Source organism: Anomaloglossus baeobatrachus, chromosome 5 (assembly GCF_048569485.1).
Source record: "Anomaloglossus baeobatrachus isolate aAnoBae1 chromosome 5, aAnoBae1.hap1, whole genome shotgun sequence".
Taxonomy (NCBI): domain Eukaryota; kingdom Metazoa; phylum Chordata; class Amphibia; order Anura; family Aromobatidae; genus Anomaloglossus; species Anomaloglossus baeobatrachus.
The window spans coordinates 424262422-424286717 of NC_134357.1; the positions used below are offsets into that span (position 1 = coordinate 424262422).

Genomic DNA, 24296 nt, shown 5'->3' on the forward strand with positions numbered 1-24296 from the left:
CTAGGTATGTTATTAGAGAATGTAAATTCCAGACCATGTACAATGTTCTCTACAATTTAGACACACATACCTAACCACACACTGGATCCAAGTCACCACCACAGATACACTCCTTACCTGGAGAACTACAGATATACTCTTTCCCGGCCATAATGGTGTCTAAAACCTCTTCAATGCACCAAGAGGAGCCATTGAGATGTGGTTTAATAAAAGGGGTGTCAGGGTATCATAAGGCAGTGCTGCTATGAGAATAGCAAGGGGTGTCAGGCAAATCAGGATAGAAGGAGATATTTTTAGGCTTTGAGGGATTATGAATTAGGTTGAAAACACAGAGCAGCATTACAGTAAACCCATGTGCAAGCAATGATGATTTTCTAAGGATGCCTATATGCTACACCCACTGGCATTTTATATATATACCCCCTGTTGGCCTTGATCAAGAATATCACATGATATTAAAGGAATATCTAAAGGCGATTTTCTCTTAGTGCTTATTTATCATGAGGATGTTCCCACAGATCTGATCTGTACGTGGTGTAATCTCTCCACTCACCATCTCCATGTTGTGATGCAGTTGGCAGCCTGATGACGCCCTCCTGTGCGTGACCGCCATCGTTTCCACCGGCGCCTCCAGAGTTGGTCTCGTGAGCGGAGCCATCACCGGCGTGGTCCCCCACTGCATCATAGTCCTGATAGTGATCAGTCATCCTGGATTATGATGAACCTAGGTAACACAAGAGAGTACATTTCAATAAAACAAGTAACAGACAGCCGCCAATGACGTGGTGCACTACCAATGAAGGTGGATAGATGGCAATAATCTGCTGAGCTTAAAACCTAGCTCCAATATTTCACTGTTAGAAAGACGATGGCATCAGGAAAATCTCAAAGACACTAATGTGCTTTTACAAGTCGGACTGCAAACCCCTTAGGGAAACGTCAATTACCGTGCGGCTGCCAAGGACCAGAAGGAGCACAATGAAGGAGAAAGTGCAGAGAGCGGATGCATTCCCGGTACCACCTAGCACTGACATCAGGGTTATTAATGAGGACACAGCAGCCAAATACATATACAAGTTATTCTGCTCTTTAGTTACATCATCCTCAATCAACACAGTTGCAACTCCATGATAAAACCCAAAGCAAGCTATTCCGTAGAGAATAATATGCTGATAAACTACAGTATCCATACCTGGCATCAGCCTGATGTGCATGAATATTGCAAAAAGCACTGGATTACCCTCATTGCACCTCAACAACAGAGAATACAAAAAATGAAGGTTGCCATGGAGACATAAAGGCATCGTGCCGGAAAGCCCGTATCCTCCGGCGTGTCCTCTGCAACCCCTTAGGTTGTTATGACAGTCCATTTACTGAGAAGAATGTATTTAATTACTGAGCATCTTTATTACATTTTTCTGGCCTTAGGGATTTCATATGCAGTATACAATAAGGTATGAGAACACAAGGGTGCGGGAATGACATGTATCCACTCCATAGCACCACCATCACATAATCTGGCACAAGAATACCCAAAAGTCTGACAAGCTGCAAGGCTTTCTGCACATTTTGGAAACAAAGAGAATAAATTTAGAACTGTTACATAAGTATAGCAGCTCCAGAAGGTTTCTGATAAAGCAAGCTGCCTTTAGTTTGCATTTATATCAAGTAAAATTAAGATATTGTAAGGCTAAGATCACATAAGTGTATAAAAATATTTGTCCAGAAAAAAAAAGGACGATATGTCATCTATATTATCTGATGGCATTCGTTTCTGTACATCTGTAGATAATATGCACAAGAGAAAATATAGTTTCCTATGTTAAAGGGAACCTGTCATCTGAGACTTGTTGCCCAAACTACGGGCCAAAAACATGGCTAGACAAGTGCAGCTGCGTATATAGTTCTCTGAAAGCCTCCTCAGAAAAAATATACATTAAAGATACGGCCGGGGACTATAGCGGGAGAGAAGATTAGGCCGGTACTGCCCCCAGCCGACCCACCCCAGCAGGTGATTAACAGGTCTCTCCATCATGTGTACATAAGACAAGACATGAGGAGGTGGCAAAGGACAGAGCCGGACCAGTCTAGTCTCCTGCTATGGTTTCCGGAAGGATCTTTCAGATAACAGGTTCCCTTTAAGAATTGTACTGTATCCAAATAATCAGATGCAATGCAGATAATCCATATGAGATCCGATTTCTTTTGCCCATCCACAGACTAAGAAAGTGCGAGAACAACCCAAAAAAGTGCCAAATATCTGGGACACCCAACTCCAGCGGTCTTCTAGTACAGTTCTGGGTTAAAAAAAATAGTCAACCTTTCAACCTCTTAGCCACCCAACAGCTCCTACGTCAGGTACAGCTAAAGTGAGGCCAACATGAGTAGATACATTTTTTCTTTCCGGTCTCATTTGTAGTAAGGAGGTTGTCCACTACTTTTATATTGATGGTCTATGCTTAGGATAGGTCATCAATGTCTGATCAGCCAGGGTCTGACACCCCGGCATCCTCGCCGATCAGCTGTTCTCGGTGTCGGCGACAGGCAGCTACTCAGGTCCAGAGCCGCCCCTTCAATTGATAGAGGCTGTGGTCGGGTACTGCACATCCGCCTCCCATTTAAATCAATATGAGGTGAAAATGCAGTCCGCGGCTGCAGCTGCTATAAAAAGCCGGGACAGCTCTGTAACTGAACATTTCTGGCCGCCTACTGCCGCCGCTGGCACTGAGAACAGCTGATCGGTGGGGATGCTGGGTGTCCGACCCCGGCTGAGCAGACATTGATAGCCTATCCTAAGGATAGGCCATCAATGTAAAAGTAGTGGACAACCTCTTTAAGTATGTCGCACCTGACACACTGAATGTAGTATACACACAACTAGTGATGAGCGGACACTACCATGCTTGGGTGTTTAGTACTTGTAATGAGTAGTTGATGGTAAGGTGCAACTCGAATACCCAGGTATAATGGAAGTCAATGGGTAGCTGGAGCATTTTCTGGAAGATTTCCTGGAAAAATGCTACGAGTACTGAGCATCCGAGCATGATAGGGCTCGCTCATCACTACACACGACCTCTTTTCTAGCCCACAAACATCCCAGGTCTGTAGTCAGGCCATTGTTCCCTTCAGATGCAGTAAAAAGAAAAAGTTCTGCAGTAGCTGACATTAATTACTGACTTGGGTGAAAAATTGGCCAAAGAAGTAATTACGGGCTAATAATAATGCAGCATTTATACTGCAAACTCCTGGCTTTGTTAACCCTTCCGATTACGACCTGCCAAAAAATTACAGTGGAGAGTTGTATAATGGGAGGTAGTGAGTATCTCCGAGCCGACTGACGAGCCTCCCAGTAATCTGTGAAGTATTTATAGACCCCAGAGAATGAAATCCATGAGTCATGTGCTCTCAGCATTTATGGGTTACATGGGGCTGTAAATATTATGTCTGCTGCTCCCAGTAATTGGACATCTATTTTCATGAATGGCATTTTCTCAGAGAGACAGATAAAAACCTGTATTGTTATCTGTTTGTGATGCCGAACATGAGTGATTTTTCACTCCGATGGGCAGGACATGGATGGAGCGCGAGGCCTGGTGTGAAGCCTGAGGTGGCAACACCTCACAGAGACGCGTTCATTTATGTCCAGACGACATTTTTTATGAGGTGGTCAAAAGAGATGAGTTTTTCAAGTAGAATCCACTCCTGGAAAGCTTACGTCTTTGTGGCCTTTTCTAGTCTGGAAGTGTTTTATTAACGTTTTCTGAAACATTTTGTAGGCTTTTTTTTGTGGGTGTTTTTCTCTACATTTATAAAGCAACTAATACAATGCTAGCGTTTTCTGAGGTGGAAATGCCTCAAAAAGCTTAGAAAACACTCAAAAGATGTCCAGGCGGTTTTGTAGTCTTCAGATTGACATACTTTAATGTACGAAGCAGCTTCATAGCAGGAAAACAGCTGAAGAACTGACAGGTTACTTCTTTTTAAAAGCTTGGCGTCTTTAGAAACCAAAAGCTAATAAAAAAAAGATGAAAAGCCTGAACGCATGGAGAGGCAAAGTTATTTTTCAATGAAAATGAATAGGAAGGGTGTATTTCTAGGTCTTTTTCAGACTTCTTTCGGAGCAGACCCACTCCAAAAGACTCCTCAAAAAACACTGACTGAACACAGGAATCACCTCAGTAGAAGGAAACACATCAGCCATTTTAAGACTGGATTACTTTTGTTACCGTGTTCCACAGTCAGGGTATCAGAAAACCTGCACACGACAACGAGACATATTAAGTCTCTCATCACCAGCGGGGGCAGATACACAATGCTGAATCTGCTACTGCTTATCTTTGAAGTGGTAGAAACGCTTAAGGGGAATCACTCATTAGTTTATGACCCAGATAAGGTGAACAAGTGTTTCGGAATCGGGAGTGAGGTGTTTCACTTTACTGCAGAACGTCCCTTTCTCATACAGGAGTGAAGGGGTAAAGAGACGTTTAGCCGAAATTGAAGATCCCCTGTGCCGCCCCCGTGCCAGCAGCCGGCGCTGCTCGGATCCGGACCCGCTGCGTGGCTCAAGGGATCCTCCAGACCCGGGGGTCACACGGACACGCCGAATGAAAAGGGGGGACGTAGTTGTACGGCCTTGGCCGTATTTAGTTCGTGACGCCACCCACTGCGTGTGGTGAAGTGGGACACCACCGCTGCTGTTGTGGGATACCCGGGGGAGATGTAATGGCAGCCGGATTTTAACCCCTCCGTGGGTAGGGATGGTTGCCCCGGGGCCCAGTGGTGCTGAGCTGGGGATGGCGATGGCAGGGGCTTGCGCGCCCGGATGGACCAGGGGATGTTTGGTTACTCACAAGTAAAAGAATCACACGAGTCCTTCGGTAAACCAAGGTGCTGGTGGCAAGCCGCCGCGGCCGGTTGTACTCTGATCCCCCACCCGGGCTGATGGTCGCCGTCTTCTCCTCTGTACTAGTTGTGGTTGTGTTTTTAGACTTCCCGGTATGGAACACGGGAGTCTGCTCCCGGCTTTCTGTGTGCCTGAGGAGCCGTGCCCGCTGACGCTGACCCCTGGGATCTATGGGCCCTGGGGTTGCCCTATCCCTCTCTGTGGCTGGTTGTCTGCTTTTGGGACAGGACCTATAATCCTGCCCTCAATCGGTTGATTAGCTAGGCCGTTGGTTCCGGTCCAAGCTTCAGGGTCCGAGTACCCCCTCTGTGCACGGTTTCCGGTCGGGTCTCCGGTCCTGGCTTCAGGGTCCAAGTACCCCCTCTGTGCACGGTTTCCGGTCGGGTCTCCGGTGTCGGTACCGGCGGGCTCCAACCCTGCCCCGGTCCTCCTCAGATCTGCCGAGCCGTCTTCCCGTCTCCTACTGACGGAGACCACCGTCTGCCACCTAGCCAAGGTACCAGGGCTCCGACCCTGGCACCGTTCAACTTGAACTTCTCCTCCACTGGAGCTACACCTAGCTCCAGCCCACACTCCTCTCAACTTGAACTACAGACTTCACTGTTTGTTTTCCCGCCCCGGGCTGTCTAGACCCCCTAGGTGGGCGTTCTCTAACCGCCTGGTCCCGCCCACTAGTGCGCCTGTCTTGCCCTAAGGGGGGTTGACTAGGGTTTCAGGTCGGCTGTATGTGACCTAGGTGAGGGAAGGTGTTATGCGGGGGCCTATTGTGTGACTACCTGGTTTTTCCAGGGCGTCACACCCCAAAGTGGGGACTTGTAGATTTCTCACTCTGTAAAACTATAACTGTCAACAGCTGATGGTTCGTCCTCCCTGGCATCACTTTTGGTGGATACTAAGCACCGCGTACCAGGACCACTCCACAAGTCCCGCCATTTTGGTAATGCCAGTCTGACCTAATTGTCAACATCACTGAATTCCTTAAAACGGTTGGAGACAATTTTTTTTTTTTTTACTTCAATGCATGTATTTCAGGGTAAAAATATTTTTTGCTATTGGGTATCATTAAAAATGTTGCACCATTTGGCTTATACAGGATATTTCATGATCTCACACCAAATGAAAATTAATCAACTGAGAGAAGCTCAGGAAAAGACTGATAGAAGAGTTACACACTCTCCTTCAGATCATGATAGGCGACTGACTGACAGATTCTCAGTTAACTCCTTAGTCCAAAATTTTTAGCCTCAATCTATGTAAAAGAATTGTTGCTAAAGGTGGACAACCCCTTTAAGTTTGCCCATTTTCCTGCTTCAAACAAATTACCTTATTTTTCACAAGATGTCAAATATATAATATCCTTTGATATGCCTTTACTATTCCTGTTAGTGTTTTGGATTCTACAACTGATTTATTTCTAAAGAAGGTTGACTGAATGAACTGAGTGGAACGGGGGCGCTATTGCACTGTATTCTATAGAAAATATCAGTTACTGACAGTGGCTGTAAGTGGTACTGCAAGTGATGGAAGTGGGAAGTAGCCTGCATTATCTAATGTGCAACAAATCAAAATTACCTAATGGAGAATATTCACAGTTTAATTGCTACAGAAGGGTTCATTTCACGGACCTGTGGATTTTTTCCCAACCTATCAGATATCCGTGCACATCGGTCTGATCTAGGACCGCAATGCAAGGACTGGCCGCTGCTTTCCAGACCCAAGTGTTACAGCCTCATAGGAAGTTATACAAAAAGTACTATACCCGATAATACTCAATTAGGGCACTACAGCAACAAACCTGTCTAGAGAACCAGCAGTAAGCACGTCTATAGAAATTAACAGAAAACAACCCAATGAGTAAGGGTACATGCCCTTTTGTTGCGTCCTGGATGCGGCGGGTCCTCACCTGCGGGGCCGCGAGTCTCCTCCGCAGCTGCCTGTGCCCACAATCAGTCTCTCGCTTGTGTTCTCCCTACGGAGGACGCATTCAAATTCACAGCAAACAAGCCACACCTGCAGTTTTCACTGCGGGCCGTGCATGCACAGTGGGCATGGCATCCACTGTGCTTGTACTGTACAACGCAACGTTTTGGATGCAGCAAATACACGCTGCTTCCAAAACGCTGCAAACACTGATAGAGGGCACGTACCCTAAGGCTATGTTCACATGTCGTGCTTTTGCAGTGTTTTTTTTTAGTTTGATGCAAATTAAAAACTGCTTTATACAGTACCATCAAAAGCGTAAACACACCAAAAACGCATGCGTATCTTTTACATGAGGATTTTTCACATCTATACAAATCTATGGGGAAAATCCACACAGAAGACTCGTACTCGACATGCTGCAGATTGGACAAATGCATCGAAGCTAATTTTACACAATGTAATAAAAAGCACAGTGGACATGAGATTACTATTAATCCCATCCATTTTGCTTCTACTGTAAAACGCAGCGTTTTGGACGTAGCGAAAATACACCGCGTCGGGAATGTGCGTAAGGCTGGGGCCACACGGGCACTACTGCGATCCACTTGCATGAGACTCGGCTCGTGCTGGCAGTACAGCAGAGCCGAGTGTCATGCCTGTGTCCTTGCAACTGAGGTCCGTTCGTGCGAGCAGACCTCAGCTGCGGGGGGCGGGCCGGCACTCAGGAGGGGAGGGATTTCTCTCCCTCTCTCCTGCGTAGTCAGCTATTGCCATTCTCGCACTGCACTAGCAGTACACCGGTGTACTGCGAGTGCAGTGCGATTTTTCTCTCGCCCCATTCACTTGAATGGGTGCGAGAGAAAGAGACTCAGCTTACAATCGCAGCATGCTGTGATTGTTTTCTCGGTCCGATTAGGGCTGAGAAAATAATCGCCCATGTGTGCTGACACACAGGCTAGAATTGGTCCGAGGGGAATGCGATGTTTTATCGCACTCCACTCGCACCGTTTTTTCTCGCCGTGTGGCTTAGCCCTAAGGATCCTGCAGCAAATCTCAGGCTCCTGGGAAATACCCAGCCCTGTAGATATCACTCTGCATTTCAGAGTATGTGGCCGACCAATTATACTAAGTCAGATAAAGTATACCGTCCATTATCAATTAGTCTGACAGATGTGGTGGAGTGATTACCGCTGCGAGTCTCTTATACCACAAAATCAAAAACCAAAGTCAACAGTGCCAAATTCTGGTATGGCCGCAGTTTTAGGAAATGTCTCATCACAGCCATCCCCTTAAAGATATAAAACAGAGTTGGCTTTGAAGCAGAAGCCGCTTGGAGAATGGACCCAGCACTTCTTTTAACCGCTTCAAGTCTTTCGAAGCCTGAAGCGGTTAAAAAAGTTAAAAAAAGAGTCGCTTTGACACTGCAGTGAATGTGTTCATCCTGTTTGGCATTTTTTAATTCTTTTTTTTCTAGACAGGTTCCAGGCAGAAGACACCTGAAGAAGGCATAATGTGCATGTACCCCAATATGAGATCTGCCCCAGAGATTAGACCTCCCGCTGAGGAAGGCCCAACACAGTGGGCAAGTAGTCCACCTTCATGACGGCCATATGCCAATGGTATGTTCACACTGCTTGTTTTTTAGTGTTTTTTTCAGGCATAAAAATGTAGAAAACAAAGTTCAAAAAGAATTGTTCAATTGTTTTTAAATGGAAAAATGACCTGCTCATGTTTTGAGTCCTTTATATACTTCACTCTTTCAAAAACGACAAGAAATAAAAAGTGACAAGTCCGTTCATCTGGCATTTTTCACTATGAAGACGCTCAATACTGACTATAAAAGTCAACTGGAAGGGTAAAAAGACGCCCGTAAGATGCCTGAGCCTTTTACTTTGGCCTCTTTTTTTTTGTAAGCTTTTCCACCGCAAATGAAAATTAGGTTTTTTTCTATTACTTGATGAAGTTAAAAAAATGTTTGGAAAGCATCAGCATGCAAAAGGTAATGGAAACAAATACGCTTAGGAAACGACCAAGTGAATGTGAACAAAAGATACTTAAGGGGAAAAAAATGAATCCTGAAGTGTTATCTGCTTGAAGAACGGATGTTTCTGAATGCCGGAAAAGACGTAGTGTGAACACATGCTGAGGCCTCATTCAGAAACCTATGTTTCACATACGTGTTCTATCCATGATTTCCATAGATAAAACATGCACTGATTATCCTTTATGGGCAGGTTCACATGTTAATTTTTTGGGGGCAGACCGACTGTACATTTAAAGACAGAAACGTGCCTACTTTTGATCCAAATTTGCCCATGCAAGTGAAGGGGCTTGTGAAGAAAAGAGCACTTAGATGCCATCTGAATATTGTTTTTTTATGGTTTATTGTTGATGAGAAGCTTGGAAAATGTTTTTCTTTCTTTTTTTTTGCATACAAGAAAAACAGATGCTGCAATAATGATAAAAGCAGGCACTGGGACCAAAAATGGATAAAAATTGGACACAACACACTCTTGTATGCAAAAAACATGTCTGACTGAGGCTTATTTCCCCAATACTTATGTTAGGTGTGCCCAGAGGGCTTTTTTTGGCAGCGTTTTCATAGTCCCCATTCTTTACACTGCAGCATGCTGCACAACTCCATACTCTTCATAGTGGCCGTGTCTGGTATTGCAGCTCAGTCACCCCCAGGCATGGACCACTGCGCTACGCACTTCAATGTTTCGCTGCACAATGGACTAGTGCAAATAACGAAGTGGCTGCAATTCTCGCCCAGGCACCGTGACCCCTATAAACAGATGATTAGCAGAGGGATGGAGAGTTGGAGCCCCAGATATCCATTTATTTTAGAATTGGGGTCACCGCTTTATTTTCTCATTCTGACCACCATATCTGTTGCTTTGAAGTGTCACAATTGGTTTTTGTTTATTGCTGCACCATTCAAAATAAAAATAAAGCGACTTACTTTTCTGGGCGCCATACAACTCCGCAGATCTCAGCTTCCTACACCTGTATTATTATGATATAGCCATGCCATGCCTTAAAAGTGATTTCTATAGGTGCAGAGTCCACCCTTAGGGGTACTTTGCACACTACAACATAGCAAGCCGATGCTGTGATGCCGAGCGCGATAGTCCCCGCCCCCGTCGCAGCTGCGATATCATTGTGATAGCTGCCGTAGCGAATATTATCGCTAGGGCAGCTTCACATGCACTCACCTGCCCTGCAACGTCGCTCTGACCGGTGACCCGCCTCCTTATTAAGGGGGCGGGTCGTGCGGTGTCACTGCGACGTCACACGGCAGACGGCCAATAGGAGCGGAGGGGTGGAGATGAGCGGGATGTAAACATCCCGCCCACCTCCTTCCTTCCGCATAGCCGACGGGAGCCGCGGTGACGCAGGTAGGAGATGTTCCTCGCTCCTGCGACTTCACACACAGCGATGTGTGCTGCCGCAGGAGCGAGGAATAACATCGGACCATCACGTCAGCGTAATTTTGGAATTCGCTGACGCTACACCAATGATACGATTACGACGCTTTTGCGCTCGTTAATCGTATCATCTAGGATTTACACACTACGATGTCGATAGCGACGCAGGAAGTGCGTCACTTTCGACATGACCCCACCGACATCGCACCTGCGATGTCGTAGTGTGCAAAGTACCCCTTAGAGCGGCATACATTTCGCAGTACCTCCCTAAGCAATAATTAGCTCAAGTTTAATTTTATCACTAGTTATTTCCATGCAAAGCAAATGTCAAAGACCACAAATAAAAGTCCCAGTGAAGATTTTACAATGGGCACAGGACCTAATATATATTTGTAGCCTCCATTCGTCATTGCAACACATGCTATCTTGTACATCACCAGCACATCAATAGTCCCTTCACATGGCAATTATGCCATGTCCTCTATATTTGCCATCTATAAGGGCAAATGGAAACAATTGTCTTTGGTACCAACAAGCCCTGACCTAGATTATTAGCCACTCCAGCCCCCCTCCAGTGCATCGCAAAAGTAGCCTGAAAGCGAAACCGCAGACCTACCTTATATATAGGGCCCCAGTGGAATTAGGCACTTGTGTGTCAATGGGCAATATCTGCCTGAGTGTCCGGGCACTAGAAGAGACAGATAAACGCAATGGGAGGACTCTGGCGTTTATCTCGTCCAGCAGGGAATCCTCATGACATGGCGAATGCTTTATCTTGAGGCTGCAGACTCCCCCTTCCCTGAAACACTTGAGAGTCAGCAGTTTATCTAGAGACGCTGGCAGAATAGGGGCAATATGTAAAAACTCGGAGAGCGCAGCTCCCGGGTATTTCATTCGGTCAGTAGCTGCGGTTGAGGAATTGGAAGTGTCATCTATGAAGTTAACACTTGTCTGTGTTTACATTATTGTGGCGAGAAGAGGGGGGGTGGGGGGATTGCATCGAGGCCCTGTTTCTGAATGATATAAAAATAAAGATATAGATTGTACTGGGACCTTATAACAGCCAATGCTTCATCATGGTAAAAGTTCAAAGAAGAAATTGAAGATCATTACCAATGTCCTGTGTCTACAATTCCTGCAGATCTATGTGTCTCCATGGTTACAGACTACAAACAAGCTCTGTGTAGTCTGACTCTGCAGTAACACCCTAGTCCTCCTGTCCCCTACCTTTTCTCAACCTATCAACAGGCAGAAGTTGATGAAAAGGAGTATGACTGGAGGATCAGACTACACAGACTTTGTTTGTAGTCTGTAACCATGGAAACATAGGTCTGTATGGGAGCGGAAAAAACAAGATTGTATTTGATTTTCTTTTAAATTGCATAGTTGCTTTCAAATGGATTTATTTTACTAAATATATACAAAAAAATGGTTCGGAGCCTCTTAATTCATACCCAGATTCGATTCTAATTACTTTCATTTTTCATATCATGGAGAGATAGAAAATACCATATTACCACCCCTCTAAGACTATTCATCTGTGATCTCTGCACAGCATGACCCACTGGCCATAGCTGATGGATGAGATGTGATCCATTCTTTGCCTCATTTGGCAGAGTTGTTTAGCTGTTGTCTCAGTAACAGGATTTCATCTAATGCTAAGCACATAACAGGTTTCCTTAACACGCAGCTCCGGCCCAAACACAGACGATGCTGCCAGTTAGCTGGGAGCACAACAGTCTAGGATTGGAAGCGGGCTAGAACTTCACTGGAAGGTGTCAAATCCAATTAAAGTAGCATGTTGGAAATCTTGTTTTTACACATACAATGTGTCTCACCAGTGATATTTTTCCTCTCTAATTGATTTTATCCCAGATTAATTACATCCATACGCTTAATATTGTTTTATTATGAGCCGCTGTGACATCTCCGGTCTGACTACCAGTCCAATCCATGCTCTCCAGTGTAAACAGGAAGTCAGTCTGGGATGACATCATCACCTAGAAGATCACTTCTGGCAGGTCTTCATCCCACTCTACCCTTTTTCCAATGTAAGTCCCTTATGTACAGAGTATCAGGGACAGCAATTCTAACTATCACTACTATCCTCAGATCACAGCAAACGCAAAATGATGTGACTCCTCTCCCTTGGCAAAGTAAGAAGCATCATGGGAAATGTAGTTGTAGATTTCATTATTGAATCCCTATCGCGGCTGCACCATAAGTAATCAAACCATATCAAAAGGTTGTGGTGACTACTGCACAACCCAAAAAAAGGTAAGCAAGACTCCACCCGAGCCTTACTTTTGTTTATTCCTGTACCCTACTGCTTCTTACTGAGTTGGGCATACTTTAAAATCAGAAAATCAAACCTAGCTCGGTATTAAAGGGAACATGACAGCTGATACATGCTGCCAGAACCAGCTGTATGATGTCAACCAGGTATATTTGACTTAGCGGCATTTCAGAGAAAAATATACTTTAAGAGCCAGCTGGCTGACTAGTCTCCTGTACGGCTCGATCCCCGGTGGCTTCTCCCCGCCTGCTTCCCTGGAGTGACAGTCATCTCCCTATACATTCTCGCAGGGAGAGACCAGTCACTCAAGGGGAGTGTATGGAGAAAACCCGCCTTTCCGACTTGTCTCCTGTACGGCTTGATCCCCGGCGGCTTCTCCCCGCCTGCTTCCCTGGAGTGACAGTCATCTCTCTATACATTCTCGCAGGGAGAGACCTGTCACTCAAGGGGAGTGTATGGAGAAAACCCGCCTTTCCGACTTGTCTCCTGTACGGCTTGATCCCCGGTGGCTTCTCCCCGCCTGCTTCCCTGGAGTGACAGTCATCTCCCTATACATTCTCGCAGGGAGAGACCAGTCACTCAAGGGGAGTGTATGGAGAAAACCCGCCTTTCCGACTTGTCTCCTGTACGGCTTGATCCCCGGCGGCTTCTCCCCGCCTGCTTCCCTGGAGTGACAGTCATCTCTCTATACATTCTCGCAGGGAGAGACCTGTCACTCAAGGGGAGTGTATGGAGAAAACCCGCCTTTCCGACTTGTCTCCTGTACGGCTTGATCCCCGGTGGCTTCTCCCCGCCTGCTTCCCTGGAGTGACAGTCATCTCTCTATACATTCTCGCAGGGAGAGACCTGTCACTCAAGGGGAGTGTGTGGGACAACCCGCCTTTCCGACTTGTCTCCTGTATGGCTTGATCCCCGGTGGCTTCTCCCCGCCTGCTTCCCTGGAGTGACAGTCATCTCTCTATACATTCTCGCAGGGAGAGACCCGTCACTCAAGGGGAGTGTGTGGGACAACCCGCCTGGCTGACTATTGTCCTGTGCGGTTCGGTCCCTTTTACAGTTTGTTTCTCTCTCGCACTGCAGCATTTCAGTATTACAGCCGAAACTACGGGCAAGCATGTATGTATCAATTGCCATGTTCCCTTTCAATGGGCATAGGTTTGCCCTCAAATTTATGGCATTTTTATGCTTTATTTTTAATAAATTTGACAACATTTTGGAAATTACAGCCTCTTTTCTTGCCATTTTTCAAAGTTGGCTAGTAAAGAGAAAAGACATAATTTCTTGTGCAAACTTGGTCCATGATATAATTTAAAAAAATTAAAAAAAAAAATGTTAGTATTATTTACAGAAAAAAATTGTACAAACCACCTTAGGCTATGTGCGCACTAGAAATGTGAAGTTTCTCAAGAAAATTTCTTGAGAAACTTCTGCCAGTGAAAGATTTCCGGACCTGCGGAAAAAATCCGCACCAAATCCGCATGCGTTTTTGCCGCGGATTTGCCACGGATTTGCCGCGGATTTGCCGCGGATTTACCGCAGGTTTGTCCCTGCAATAAATAATAAAGATAATCGATAGACAGATAATGGATAGAGGGAAAGATGGATAGATGAATAGATAGATAGATAGAGGGATAGATAGATAGATGAATAGATAGATAGATAGAGGGATAGATAGATAGATGAATAGATAGATAGATAGAGGGATAGATAGATAGATGAATAGATAGATAGAGGGATAGATAGATAGATAGATAGATAGATAGATAGATAGATGAATAGATAGATAGAGGGATAGATGGATAGATAGATAGAGGGATAGATAGATAGATAGATAGATAGATAGATGAGAAAAACCTATATAATGTTCCACCTCCCTGCATTTTCTAAGCTGGCACCCTTTAGTGACTTTCATGTGGCACTTAGGCTACTTTCACACCTCCGGTTTTTGCTATGCGGCACAATCCGGCACTTTGCATGAAAATCGCAACCGGTTTTTTTTGCTGCCGGTTGCGATTTTCCTGCATAGACTTTAATTAGTGCCGCATTGTGCCGCATTGGCTTGCGTTCCGTCCGGTTTTTGCCGCATGCGGCAGATGTAGCCGATACGGCGGCCGGATGGAACGTTGCCTGGCACGTTTTTTCGTGCGGCAAAAAAAACCGCATCGCGCTGCATTCGGCCGATGCGGCGCATTTTTCAATGCATGCCTATGGCGGCCGGATGCGGCAATAACCGCATCCGGCCGCCGCATGCGTTTTTTGCCACTGCGCATGCTCAGTAGCATGCCGCAAGCGGCAAAAACCGGACTGGCCGCACAGGAAAAACTTATGCAAAGGATGCGGTGTTTTCACCGCATCCGTTGCATAGCTTGCACAGCCGGATTGAGCCGCAGAGCTCAAGCCGGATGTGTGAAAGTAGCCTAAAGGGTGCTTAGCCTTGTATTTAGCCATAAAATAAATAAATAATTAAAAAAAAATGACGTGAGGTCCCCCCATTTTTTGTAGCCAGCTAGGGTAAAGCAGACGGCTGCAGCCTGCAGACCACCGCTGGCAGCTTCACCTTGGCTGATAATCCAAAACAGTGGGCACCCCACGCTGTTATTTTAAATTATATAAATAATTTAAAACAAAAAACGTGGGGTCCCCCCATATTGGATCACCAGCCAAGGTAAAGCGGACAGCTGGGGTCTGATATTCTCAGACTAGGGAGGTCCACTGTTATTGGACACTCCCCAGCCTAAAAATAGCAGGCCGCAGCCGCCCCAGAAGTGGCGCATCCATTAGATGCGCCAATCCTGGCGCTTTGCCCCAGCTCATCCCGCGCCCTGGTGCGTTGGCAAACGGGGTAATATATGGGGTTGATGCCAGATGTGTAATGTCACCTGGCATCAAGCCCTGGGGTTGGTGAGGTCAGGCGTCTATCAGATACCCGACATCACCAACCCAGTCAGTAATAATTAAAAAATAGACAACAAAAAAAGTTTTATTTGAAAAAACACTCCCCAAAACATTCCCTCTTTAACCAATTTATTGAAAAGAGCACAATCAATTCCACGTCCGGCGTAATCCAATAAGGGGGGGGGGGAGCACGGCGATCCATACCATAGTCGCTGTCCCAGTCAATGAAAAACAGAATGTTCCCCATTGGCTGGGAGAGCAATGCAGTGACCTGAGCTAACATCAATAGGTCAGCTCAGGTCACTGCAGGGGATGACGAGCGCTGCCATCAGGAGCATAGATGAGATCATTACCTTCTGTGATCATCTCCTGTACTGCTGACGTCAGCGCTGTCACTGACTTATCGCGAGAGCCCGTGACGTCACCGCTAGTGACAGTCTCGGGCCGCTCGCGAGACGGGCATAGACAGCAGTGACCGCGGTGACGTCAGGAGGCAGGAGATCGTCACAGCAGGTAATGATCTCACCTCCTGACAGCAGCGATCGTCATCCCCGCGGCTCCCAGCACTGCAGGATGTCAGTGTCTGCCTGCGCTGCCGCGTGACAGGCTGCTGACACTGCGGGCAAACACTGACACCCTGCAGTGCTGGCAGCCGCGAGGCCGGAGCAGGACACACACTGCACGGGCACCTGGAGGTCGCACGGAAGTGCTTCTGTGCGGCGTCCAGGGAGTGTGACGTGTGTTTACTCTGCTCCTCTTCCTGGCATAATGACATCGCTTCCTGCAAAACCGCAGGCAGCGATGGGCATTACCGCAGGTAAATCGCGGCTATTCCGGTGGTATACCGCACATCATTGCTACCTGCGGAATACCCCCGGAATACCGCAGGTACCTGCGGAAATTAATGGACATGCACATTTTCTCAAGAAAGTTTCTCGAGAAAATTTTCTCAAGAAATTTTCTTGAGAAAAATCCGCACAGTGCGCACAGCTATTTTTTTTTCTCATTGAATTTCATGAGAAATGTCTGCACAAAGATTGCAGACATTTCTCAAGAAATTTCCGGGGCAAATCCGCGGGTAAATCCGCGGGAAAAACGGTCTAGTGCGCACATAGCCTTAGGCCCTGTGCGCACACTGCGTTTTTACTCGCGTTTTTTGTGCGTTTTTGCTGCAGAAATTTCTTGAGAAATTCTTGTAAGCTTTCTGCAGACAGTCCCCAGCAAAACCTATGGAAAAAAAATTAGCTGTGTCCACACTGCGTTTTCTTTTTCAAGAAAATTCTTTCAGTAGATTTTCTTGAGAAAAAGAATGTGCATGTCACTTCTTTTCTGCAGCTAACTGCGTTATTCACTCCATTGACTGTAATGTAATCATGAAATCTTGCAGGGAATAACGCAGGCAGCAAGTTATGTGCGTTTCATTGCGTTTTCCTGTGTTATTCCCACGGTATTTCACGTTTTTCGGGACATAATGTTCATCACGGCCCTGCGTTTTGCAAGGAAGTGATGTCATTATGACAGGAAGAGGAAGCTGAGCAGAGAGTAAACACACACACATATCACACTCACACAGACATATAGAATGCACATAGAAATCAAATGTACATATTAAAAATAAAAAAATAATAAAAAAAAACAGCGGGCTCCGCCGTATTTTTACTGTCTAGCCAAGGTATACACACAGCAGGGGCCTGGTATTCTCAGGCTTGGGAGGGTGAGGGCCAGGGTTAATGCCCCCCTCCCTCCCGCAGCCGAGAATATCAGCCCGCAGCTGCATAAAGAATCTCGCATCCATTATGCGACAGTCCTGGCGTGTTACCGGCCCTTCCTGATTGCCGTGATGCGGTGGCAATCGAGGTAACAACGAGTTAATGGCAGCGCATCGCTGCCACTAAGTCCTAGCTTAATCATGGCAGCGTCTACGAGACAGCCTCCATGATTAACCCGTAAGTAAAGTGAATAAACACACACTGAAAAAAATCCTTTATTTCAAATAAAATAACAAAAAAAAAACCTCTTTCACCACTTTATTACCCCCCCACCCAACACACAGCTCAGGCGTAATCCACACAGGTCCCATGATGCTTGCATCCAGCTGCAACTGACACATACTCAATGCAGCCTCGTTCAGTGAGCGATGCTGCAGGGGTAACTGCAGGTCATTTCTCATGGTCGGTAATGTAAACACATTACCCGCTCGCGAGAACTGCAGTGTGTCCTCACAGGGGCTCTATCTATTGATTATCTATCTATATATCAATCTATCTATTCATCTATCTTTCTATCTATCCATTATCTATCTATCCATCTATCTATCCATTATCTATCCATCTGTCTATCCATCTGTCTATCCATCTGTCTATCCATCTGTCTATCCATCTGTCTATCCCTCTCTCTATCCATCTCTCTATCCATCTCTCTATCCATCTCTCTATCCATCTCTCTATCCATCTCTCTATCTATCCATCTATCTATCCCTTATCTATCTGTCTACCCATCTATCCATCCATCTATCTATCCATTATCTATCTATTTATCTGTCTATCCATCTATCTATCCATTATCCATCTATCTATCCATCTATCTATTCATCTATCTATCCATCTATCCATCTATCTATCTATCTATCTATTCATCTATCTATCTATTCATCTATCCATCTTTCTATCTATCTATCATTTATCTATCTATTAATTATCTATCTATTATCTATATTATTTATTGCTGTTAAAGAATTAAAAAACACAGGGACCAACCTGCAAAAAAAAGCACCAAAAACGCACCAAAATGCGGTAAAAACGCATGCGTTTAATTCAGCCTAAAGAAGGAGCCTTGATGCTCTGAAAGCTTGCTAATATAATTTTTCTGATTAGCCTATAAAGGTATCACTCCTAAAATACTTTTGTCATTCTTGGTACATAGCCAGAAAAATCAATTGAAATACTAACACGGTACCATAATATTACCTTGTATTGCACAACACAACAAAGTGACTTATTACTGATGCAGAGCTGCATAGACATTAGCTGCCAGCAGTCACCACTAGGGGGAGCTGTTGAAAACACTGAACTCACACTGAACTCAATAATAAGATAAACTCGCCCTAGTGGTGGCGGAAGCAGAAAAAAAATCGTTTAAAGGGAACCTATCACTAGGCTTCATCTTTCTAAGCCATTCCCACCGGAGGCACACATTTGGCAGCCACACAGGTAAGGGTGCACCTCTAAAGCAGGTAGAATTGTACATTATGATAAGCTATTGGACTGCAAAGGACCCATATACTGTTCTTGCAAAGGGGCCCTCATCTGTCTGTGGCTCAGGATTCCCACTATCCTTTTTTGTTTGAAAACATCTTTCTAAACATACATCTTTAGTGCCCAGTAGCCCCACATGGCAGAAGAAAATAATCTGTAATTAGTTCATAATAGTCCACTATGTCAGTCACAGGTTAAAGTGTTATGCACAAGAAAGTAAGTTATCCATTATCCATAGGATAGGGGATAACTTAACGATCATTGTGGATCTGAGTACTGAAACCCCTAGCAGTCATAAAACTAAAGGCTGCTTTACACGCTGCGATCTCGCGTGCGTACCCGCCCCCGTCGGTTGTGTGTCACGGGCGAATCGCTGCCCGTGGCGCACAACATCGCTAGGACCCGTCACACTTCTTACCTGCCTAGCGACGTCGCTGTGACCTGCGAACCACCTCCTTTCTAAGGGGGTGGTTCGTTCGGCGTCACAGCGATGTCACTAAGCGGCCGCCCAATCGAAGCGGAGGGGCGGAGATGAGCGGGACGAACATCTCGTCCACCTCCTTCCTTCCTCATTGCAGGCGGCCGCAGGTAAGGTGAGGTTCCTCGTTCCTGCGGTGTCACACATAGCGATGTGTGCTGCTGCAGGAATGACAAACAACCTGCGTCCTGCAACAGCAACGATATTTGGGAATGGTGCACTGTGTCAACGATTAACGATTTTGCGCGATTTTGCGGACTTTTGCGATTGCTCGTAGTTGTCACATGCAACGACGGCGCTAATGAGGCCGGAGGTGCGTCACGAATTCCGTGATCCCCAACGACATCGCTTTAGCGATGTCACTGCGTGTAAAGCGGCCTTTAGGCTCGAGAACATGTAAACTGAATGGTGGGGAGGTGAGCATGCTCGATCTTCATTGTCTGTGGGATTGAAGTAAAACAGCAGAGCGCTGTACCTGGCTTTCTCCAACAGTCCTATAGACGATGAATGGAGTGGAGGTTGAGCATGCACATTTCTGTACCATTCAAAACAGGGCACTGCAGAGCTGGGTCCTGGTTTCCAAAGCCCCGCTTTTGGCATAACCGTGGGTCTGAGTAGTCAAATCCCCATCAATCAATAAGTTATCCCCTCTTACTGATGGGGGATAACTTACTATCTTGGCAATAACCATTTAAAATCCAGTTCCTACCGTACATACAATTTCCACTGCGGAACTCCCACAGCGGGGATGACGCCGTGATATCTGCAGCCACTGTGGATATCGTTGCGACAAAGGTGACGGGAAGATGCACGACTCACCCTTTGCAAAGCACTTGGCACTGACGGGTTTTTTTCTCAGCAACTATTATTCTGCAATCATTTACAGTGTTCTATGCTACTGAATGGTAAAGTATCCATAAAACACGGACGGCATATGGATGGACCGCTTGTTGCCCCTTTTTTTCTTACACCCATAGACTGGCATTCGCGAGTCTCGCCCGATTTACACATCCACTCTCAGCATGCTACGAGTTTTTTCTCATCCCAAATACAGGTGAGAAAAAAAATCGCACATCTGCTCGGCCTCAATGACTAACATTAGTCGGCAATTTTCTTGCATTGCACTTGTCCGATTTATACGCTCTTGGGACCCCGGCCTTAAAGTGGTGCCCTCTATTTTGCATACATTCTGATAACATTTAGAAGGGTATTTTGAAGCCAAAAATCTGTACACATGCAGACGTGAAGAAAAGAAGCGTCAGTGCGAATGATCTACAACCAAAATAAGGCAGAAGTGAAAAGTGCCATAAGGAGGCACAATATGAGTGAAGGGGGCCTATGAGGTTAATGTATATATAGGAGGTGGGAATGCCGCATGCATCTGGCACCATGCTGTCTAGTGAGTGTGCACTTTTCAAGCTTCATATAGAAAGCTGCAAACAGCGCAGGATGCCCCTTACCTGTCAGCTGCCAGTCTCCCTACACTCGTCTCTGCTATGGGTATGTATATACTAAATATCTTCCCACATGCTGGGATCCCCGTGTTTTCTGTGTGTCATACGTGGAGTTACATGAGCCGGCGGAACGGCAGCTTGAGTTTCATCAATCCTTCCTGTGTCGCATCTATAAATAACCATCAGCATGGAGGGGGGAGACGACGAGCCTTACAGACAAGCCTACCAAACTGTCACTTCCTCAGGAGCAATACATGGCCTGCCAATCACACGTGCTGCCGAGTGCCAGGCAAGACCCGGGGCGCAGCAGTGACAGCGAGGGACGGTGACGAGCTGAGGTCACCCAAAATTCATGGAAGATGTGCTCTGCCCCCCCGTCCAGTGTTATACATGTCACTCAATGGCTTGTGTTGCCATCTCTGACTGATCCAGTCTGCCCCCTACAGAGGAGGAGGCAATACTAAAAATGTCTCAAAAGCCTCATTCAGACGTCCATTTTTACATACGTACTCTATCTATATTTTCTCGTATGTGTCCTAACCATGTTTTTTACTTACGTGTTCTATCCATATTTTTCAGGAATGCATTCTACTTATATTTTCACATACGTGTTATATCTGTATTCTTACGTACATGTTCCATCTGTGTTTTCCCAACTACATGTTCTATCCGTATTTTTCGCGTATGTGTTTTGTTTACATTTCACATATGTGCTCTATCCGTATTTTCACATACATGTTCCATCTGTGTTTTCCATATAAATGTTGTATCCGCATTTTCACATGTGTTCTATCCATGTTCTATCAACATTGAACAAGTACTCATTACAAACTACAGTGCTATTCACATTTCCATGTTTTTTGGTGGACTGTGTCTGGTGAACAATATTGCAGAGATCTCCATTTTTTATCTGCGTCATCAATCAAAATGATACAAGTCTATGAGTCCGCAAAAATGGACGGACAGCGCACGGAAGGCATAAGTGTGTAATTTGGGTACGGTCCATGATTAAGGCCTAAAACACACTTCCGCAAACAAAACGTACGTTTCTTACGGTCCGTTTTTTGGGTCCGTGTTCGGTTTTTTAAGGACATTTCTCCGGTACGTATAGCATCCGTGTGATGGCGTATGCGAGCCGTGTGTGCGTGTGGAATGTCCGTATTGACATAAAATACGTAAGTGTGCAGTCCATGTGTCGTCCATTTTTTAAGATCCGTATTCTTACCCAATTAACGTTGTTAATCATTCATCATGAGATCCTGGTGTTGTTGTTTGCTTTCAATTGACCTGATAGATTGGAAACAAGTGTTTCTGATTTTGTGATTAAAAACGGACACGGACGATACGTGCTGAACACGGACATACTCCGTGTGCGGTCCGTGCAGGCACGGACCCATAGACTAAAGCGGGTCCGTGCCTGCGTGCTGCCGGCCAAAAACGGACATGTCGTCCGTGTAGAAAAGTGCACACACGTACTTACCACACGGACACACGTTCCGTGTGATTTTACGTGTGTGCCATCTACCATGGAATAACATGGGTCTCCGTGTGTACGTGCAAATACGTACCGCACACGTACAAAAAAAACGGATGTGTGTTGTGGGTCCAACACTGTAAGGCCTTCACATGTCCGTTATAAAAACGCACGTTTTTCACGGTCTATGGTGTGGGTGCGTATGTGTGTGCATGTTTCGTGTGTGTGTTCAGCGTGTGCTGTCAGTGTGCAGGATCTTCTATACTCACCTGTCCCCGACGCTTCTGCCTCCGGCGCTGCTGCTTCTAGGTCCGTGGTGCAGTGAATATGCAATGAGCATAATGAGCAGGCCTTGAAGCAGGTGTTTTCTCCGGGATGTGTCACAGTGAAGTGACACGAATCACATCAGTGTGTAGTCCATGTGACATCAGTGCTGCCAGAGAAAAACGGACTTGTCTCTGTGCGGAACACACGGACACATGTCTGTGAGAAAACACTGTTGTGTGCGCAGACATATTGATTTTAATATGTCTGCGTATGTCCACGTCTCCAGTACATATGAAAATGGACGTCATATGTACCAGAATCCCGGACGTGTGAAGGGGACCTAATGGATAGGAGAAGCTCTGCAATTTATTTATTTTTTCATTTGAGAAACACTGATGTGAAAAACTGGCCCAGGAGCAAAACTGATGAAATTCGGATGAAAGACCCTGATGAAAACTTTGCATACCAGAAAGAACTTTCACATCTGAATGAGGACTGAGGGGCTGTTTATATGAAGGAAAGGTACAAAGACATAACAAGATGGAATGAGATTTAAAAGGTTTTGCTTCTCCCTGAGATCACATCTTCATCCGCTTCAGAGCACGTTTATGATCTCTGGGACTTGTAGTCCGTATGTTGGGTCTTATACAATGATCCATAGCTCAGATGCTCATTACTTAGGATAAAGATTTGCTGTATAACTGCCCAATCTGACATCTGCTGTGTGACATGGTTGACCGTCCCACTAAAATCATCACATTGATCAACAATATAGGACCACCTTAACCCGCTTAGGATCAGGCAATTTTAAATGTTTTCATTTTACGCTTTAGTTCCCTTTCCTGCCCTTCTAAGACTAGTTTCACACTTGTGTTGTGCGGCATCCGTCGCATTGCGTTGTGTGACAGATGTAACGGATGCATTGCATATAGTGGCACAACTGATGCGACGGATCCTGCAAAACAACACAATCCGTAGTAGCTTTTTTTTCAGCAATTTACTCAACTGAGCATGCGCATGCATGAGCATGCATGTGTAAAGACGGATCCGTCACAGGAATCCGACGGAATCCAGCACATTGCGTTTCTTTAGACTCTATGAAGCACAGAAAAACGCTACATGCTGCGTTCTTTTCGCCCGGCGGACGCAACGCAGCGTCGGCTGGCGGAGAAAACGCAAGGCCATCCATTGCAATGCACGTCAATACAAGTCTATGGGAAACAGTGTACATCCGTGGATTGCGCTGTTTCCCAAAGCGGCAGATTGCAACGGTTGCCAAACAACACAAGTGTGAAAGTACCCTAAGGCTATGTGCCCACGCTGCGGATTTTGCGCGGATTTTGCCGCGGATTTGCTGCGGATTTCCCGAAAATCTGCAGCAGCGGCACTTCCAAGCCATTTCAATGGCATTTTGGAAATGCTGTGTCCATGCTGCGGATTTTTCCGCTGCGGATTTGCCGCGGATTTTGATCCGGAAAAATCTGCAGCATGTCAATTGTTTGGTGCAGATTTGGTGCGGATTTTTGGTTTTGAATGGGGAAAAAAAAAAAAATCCGCGGCAAATCCGCGGTAAATCCGCGGCAAATCCGTGGCAAATCCGCGGGTGCGGATTTGCCGCGAAAGTCGCGGATTTTCAGGCAGAAAAATCCGCAGGTACATTCTACCGTGGACACATAGCCTTACAGTATCCATACCTTTTTATTTTTCCGTTCACATAGCGGTATAAGGGGGAAGTGGGTTTGCGGTGACGAATTGTAGTTTTGAATGGCACCACTCATTTTACTATATAATTTACTCAGAAACAAGACAAAAAAATCCCATGGGGGTGAAAAAACCCTCAATTCTATTCTTTTTTGGATTTTGTTTTCATCACTTTCAATGTGCTCAGTTTTAATATATTTTATGCTTTCATCGGTTCACC

The 24296-nt window shown here is 45.7% G+C and overlaps 1 protein-coding gene across 10 annotated transcripts in view; it reads right to left on the reverse strand.

The window, feature by feature from the left end:
* Positions 1 to 24296, reverse strand: part of LOC142311692 (microtubule-associated protein tau-like) — a 134823-nt gene that overhangs the window by 63843 nt on the left and 46684 nt on the right. For 8 of the 10 annotated variants that reach the window (XM_075350312.1, XM_075350318.1, XM_075350317.1 and 5 more), the window contains exon 2: positions 554 to 724. In XM_075350312.1, coding sequence (XP_075206427.1) covers positions 554 to 707 — 154 coding nt within the window. In that variant the 5' untranslated portion in view covers positions 708 to 724. Of the gene's footprint in view, positions 1 to 553; positions 725 to 10873; positions 10958 to 20640; positions 20762 to 24296 lie in introns of those variants that run through there. The other 2 variants (XM_075350314.1, XM_075350313.1) reach the window with 2 other exon arrangements.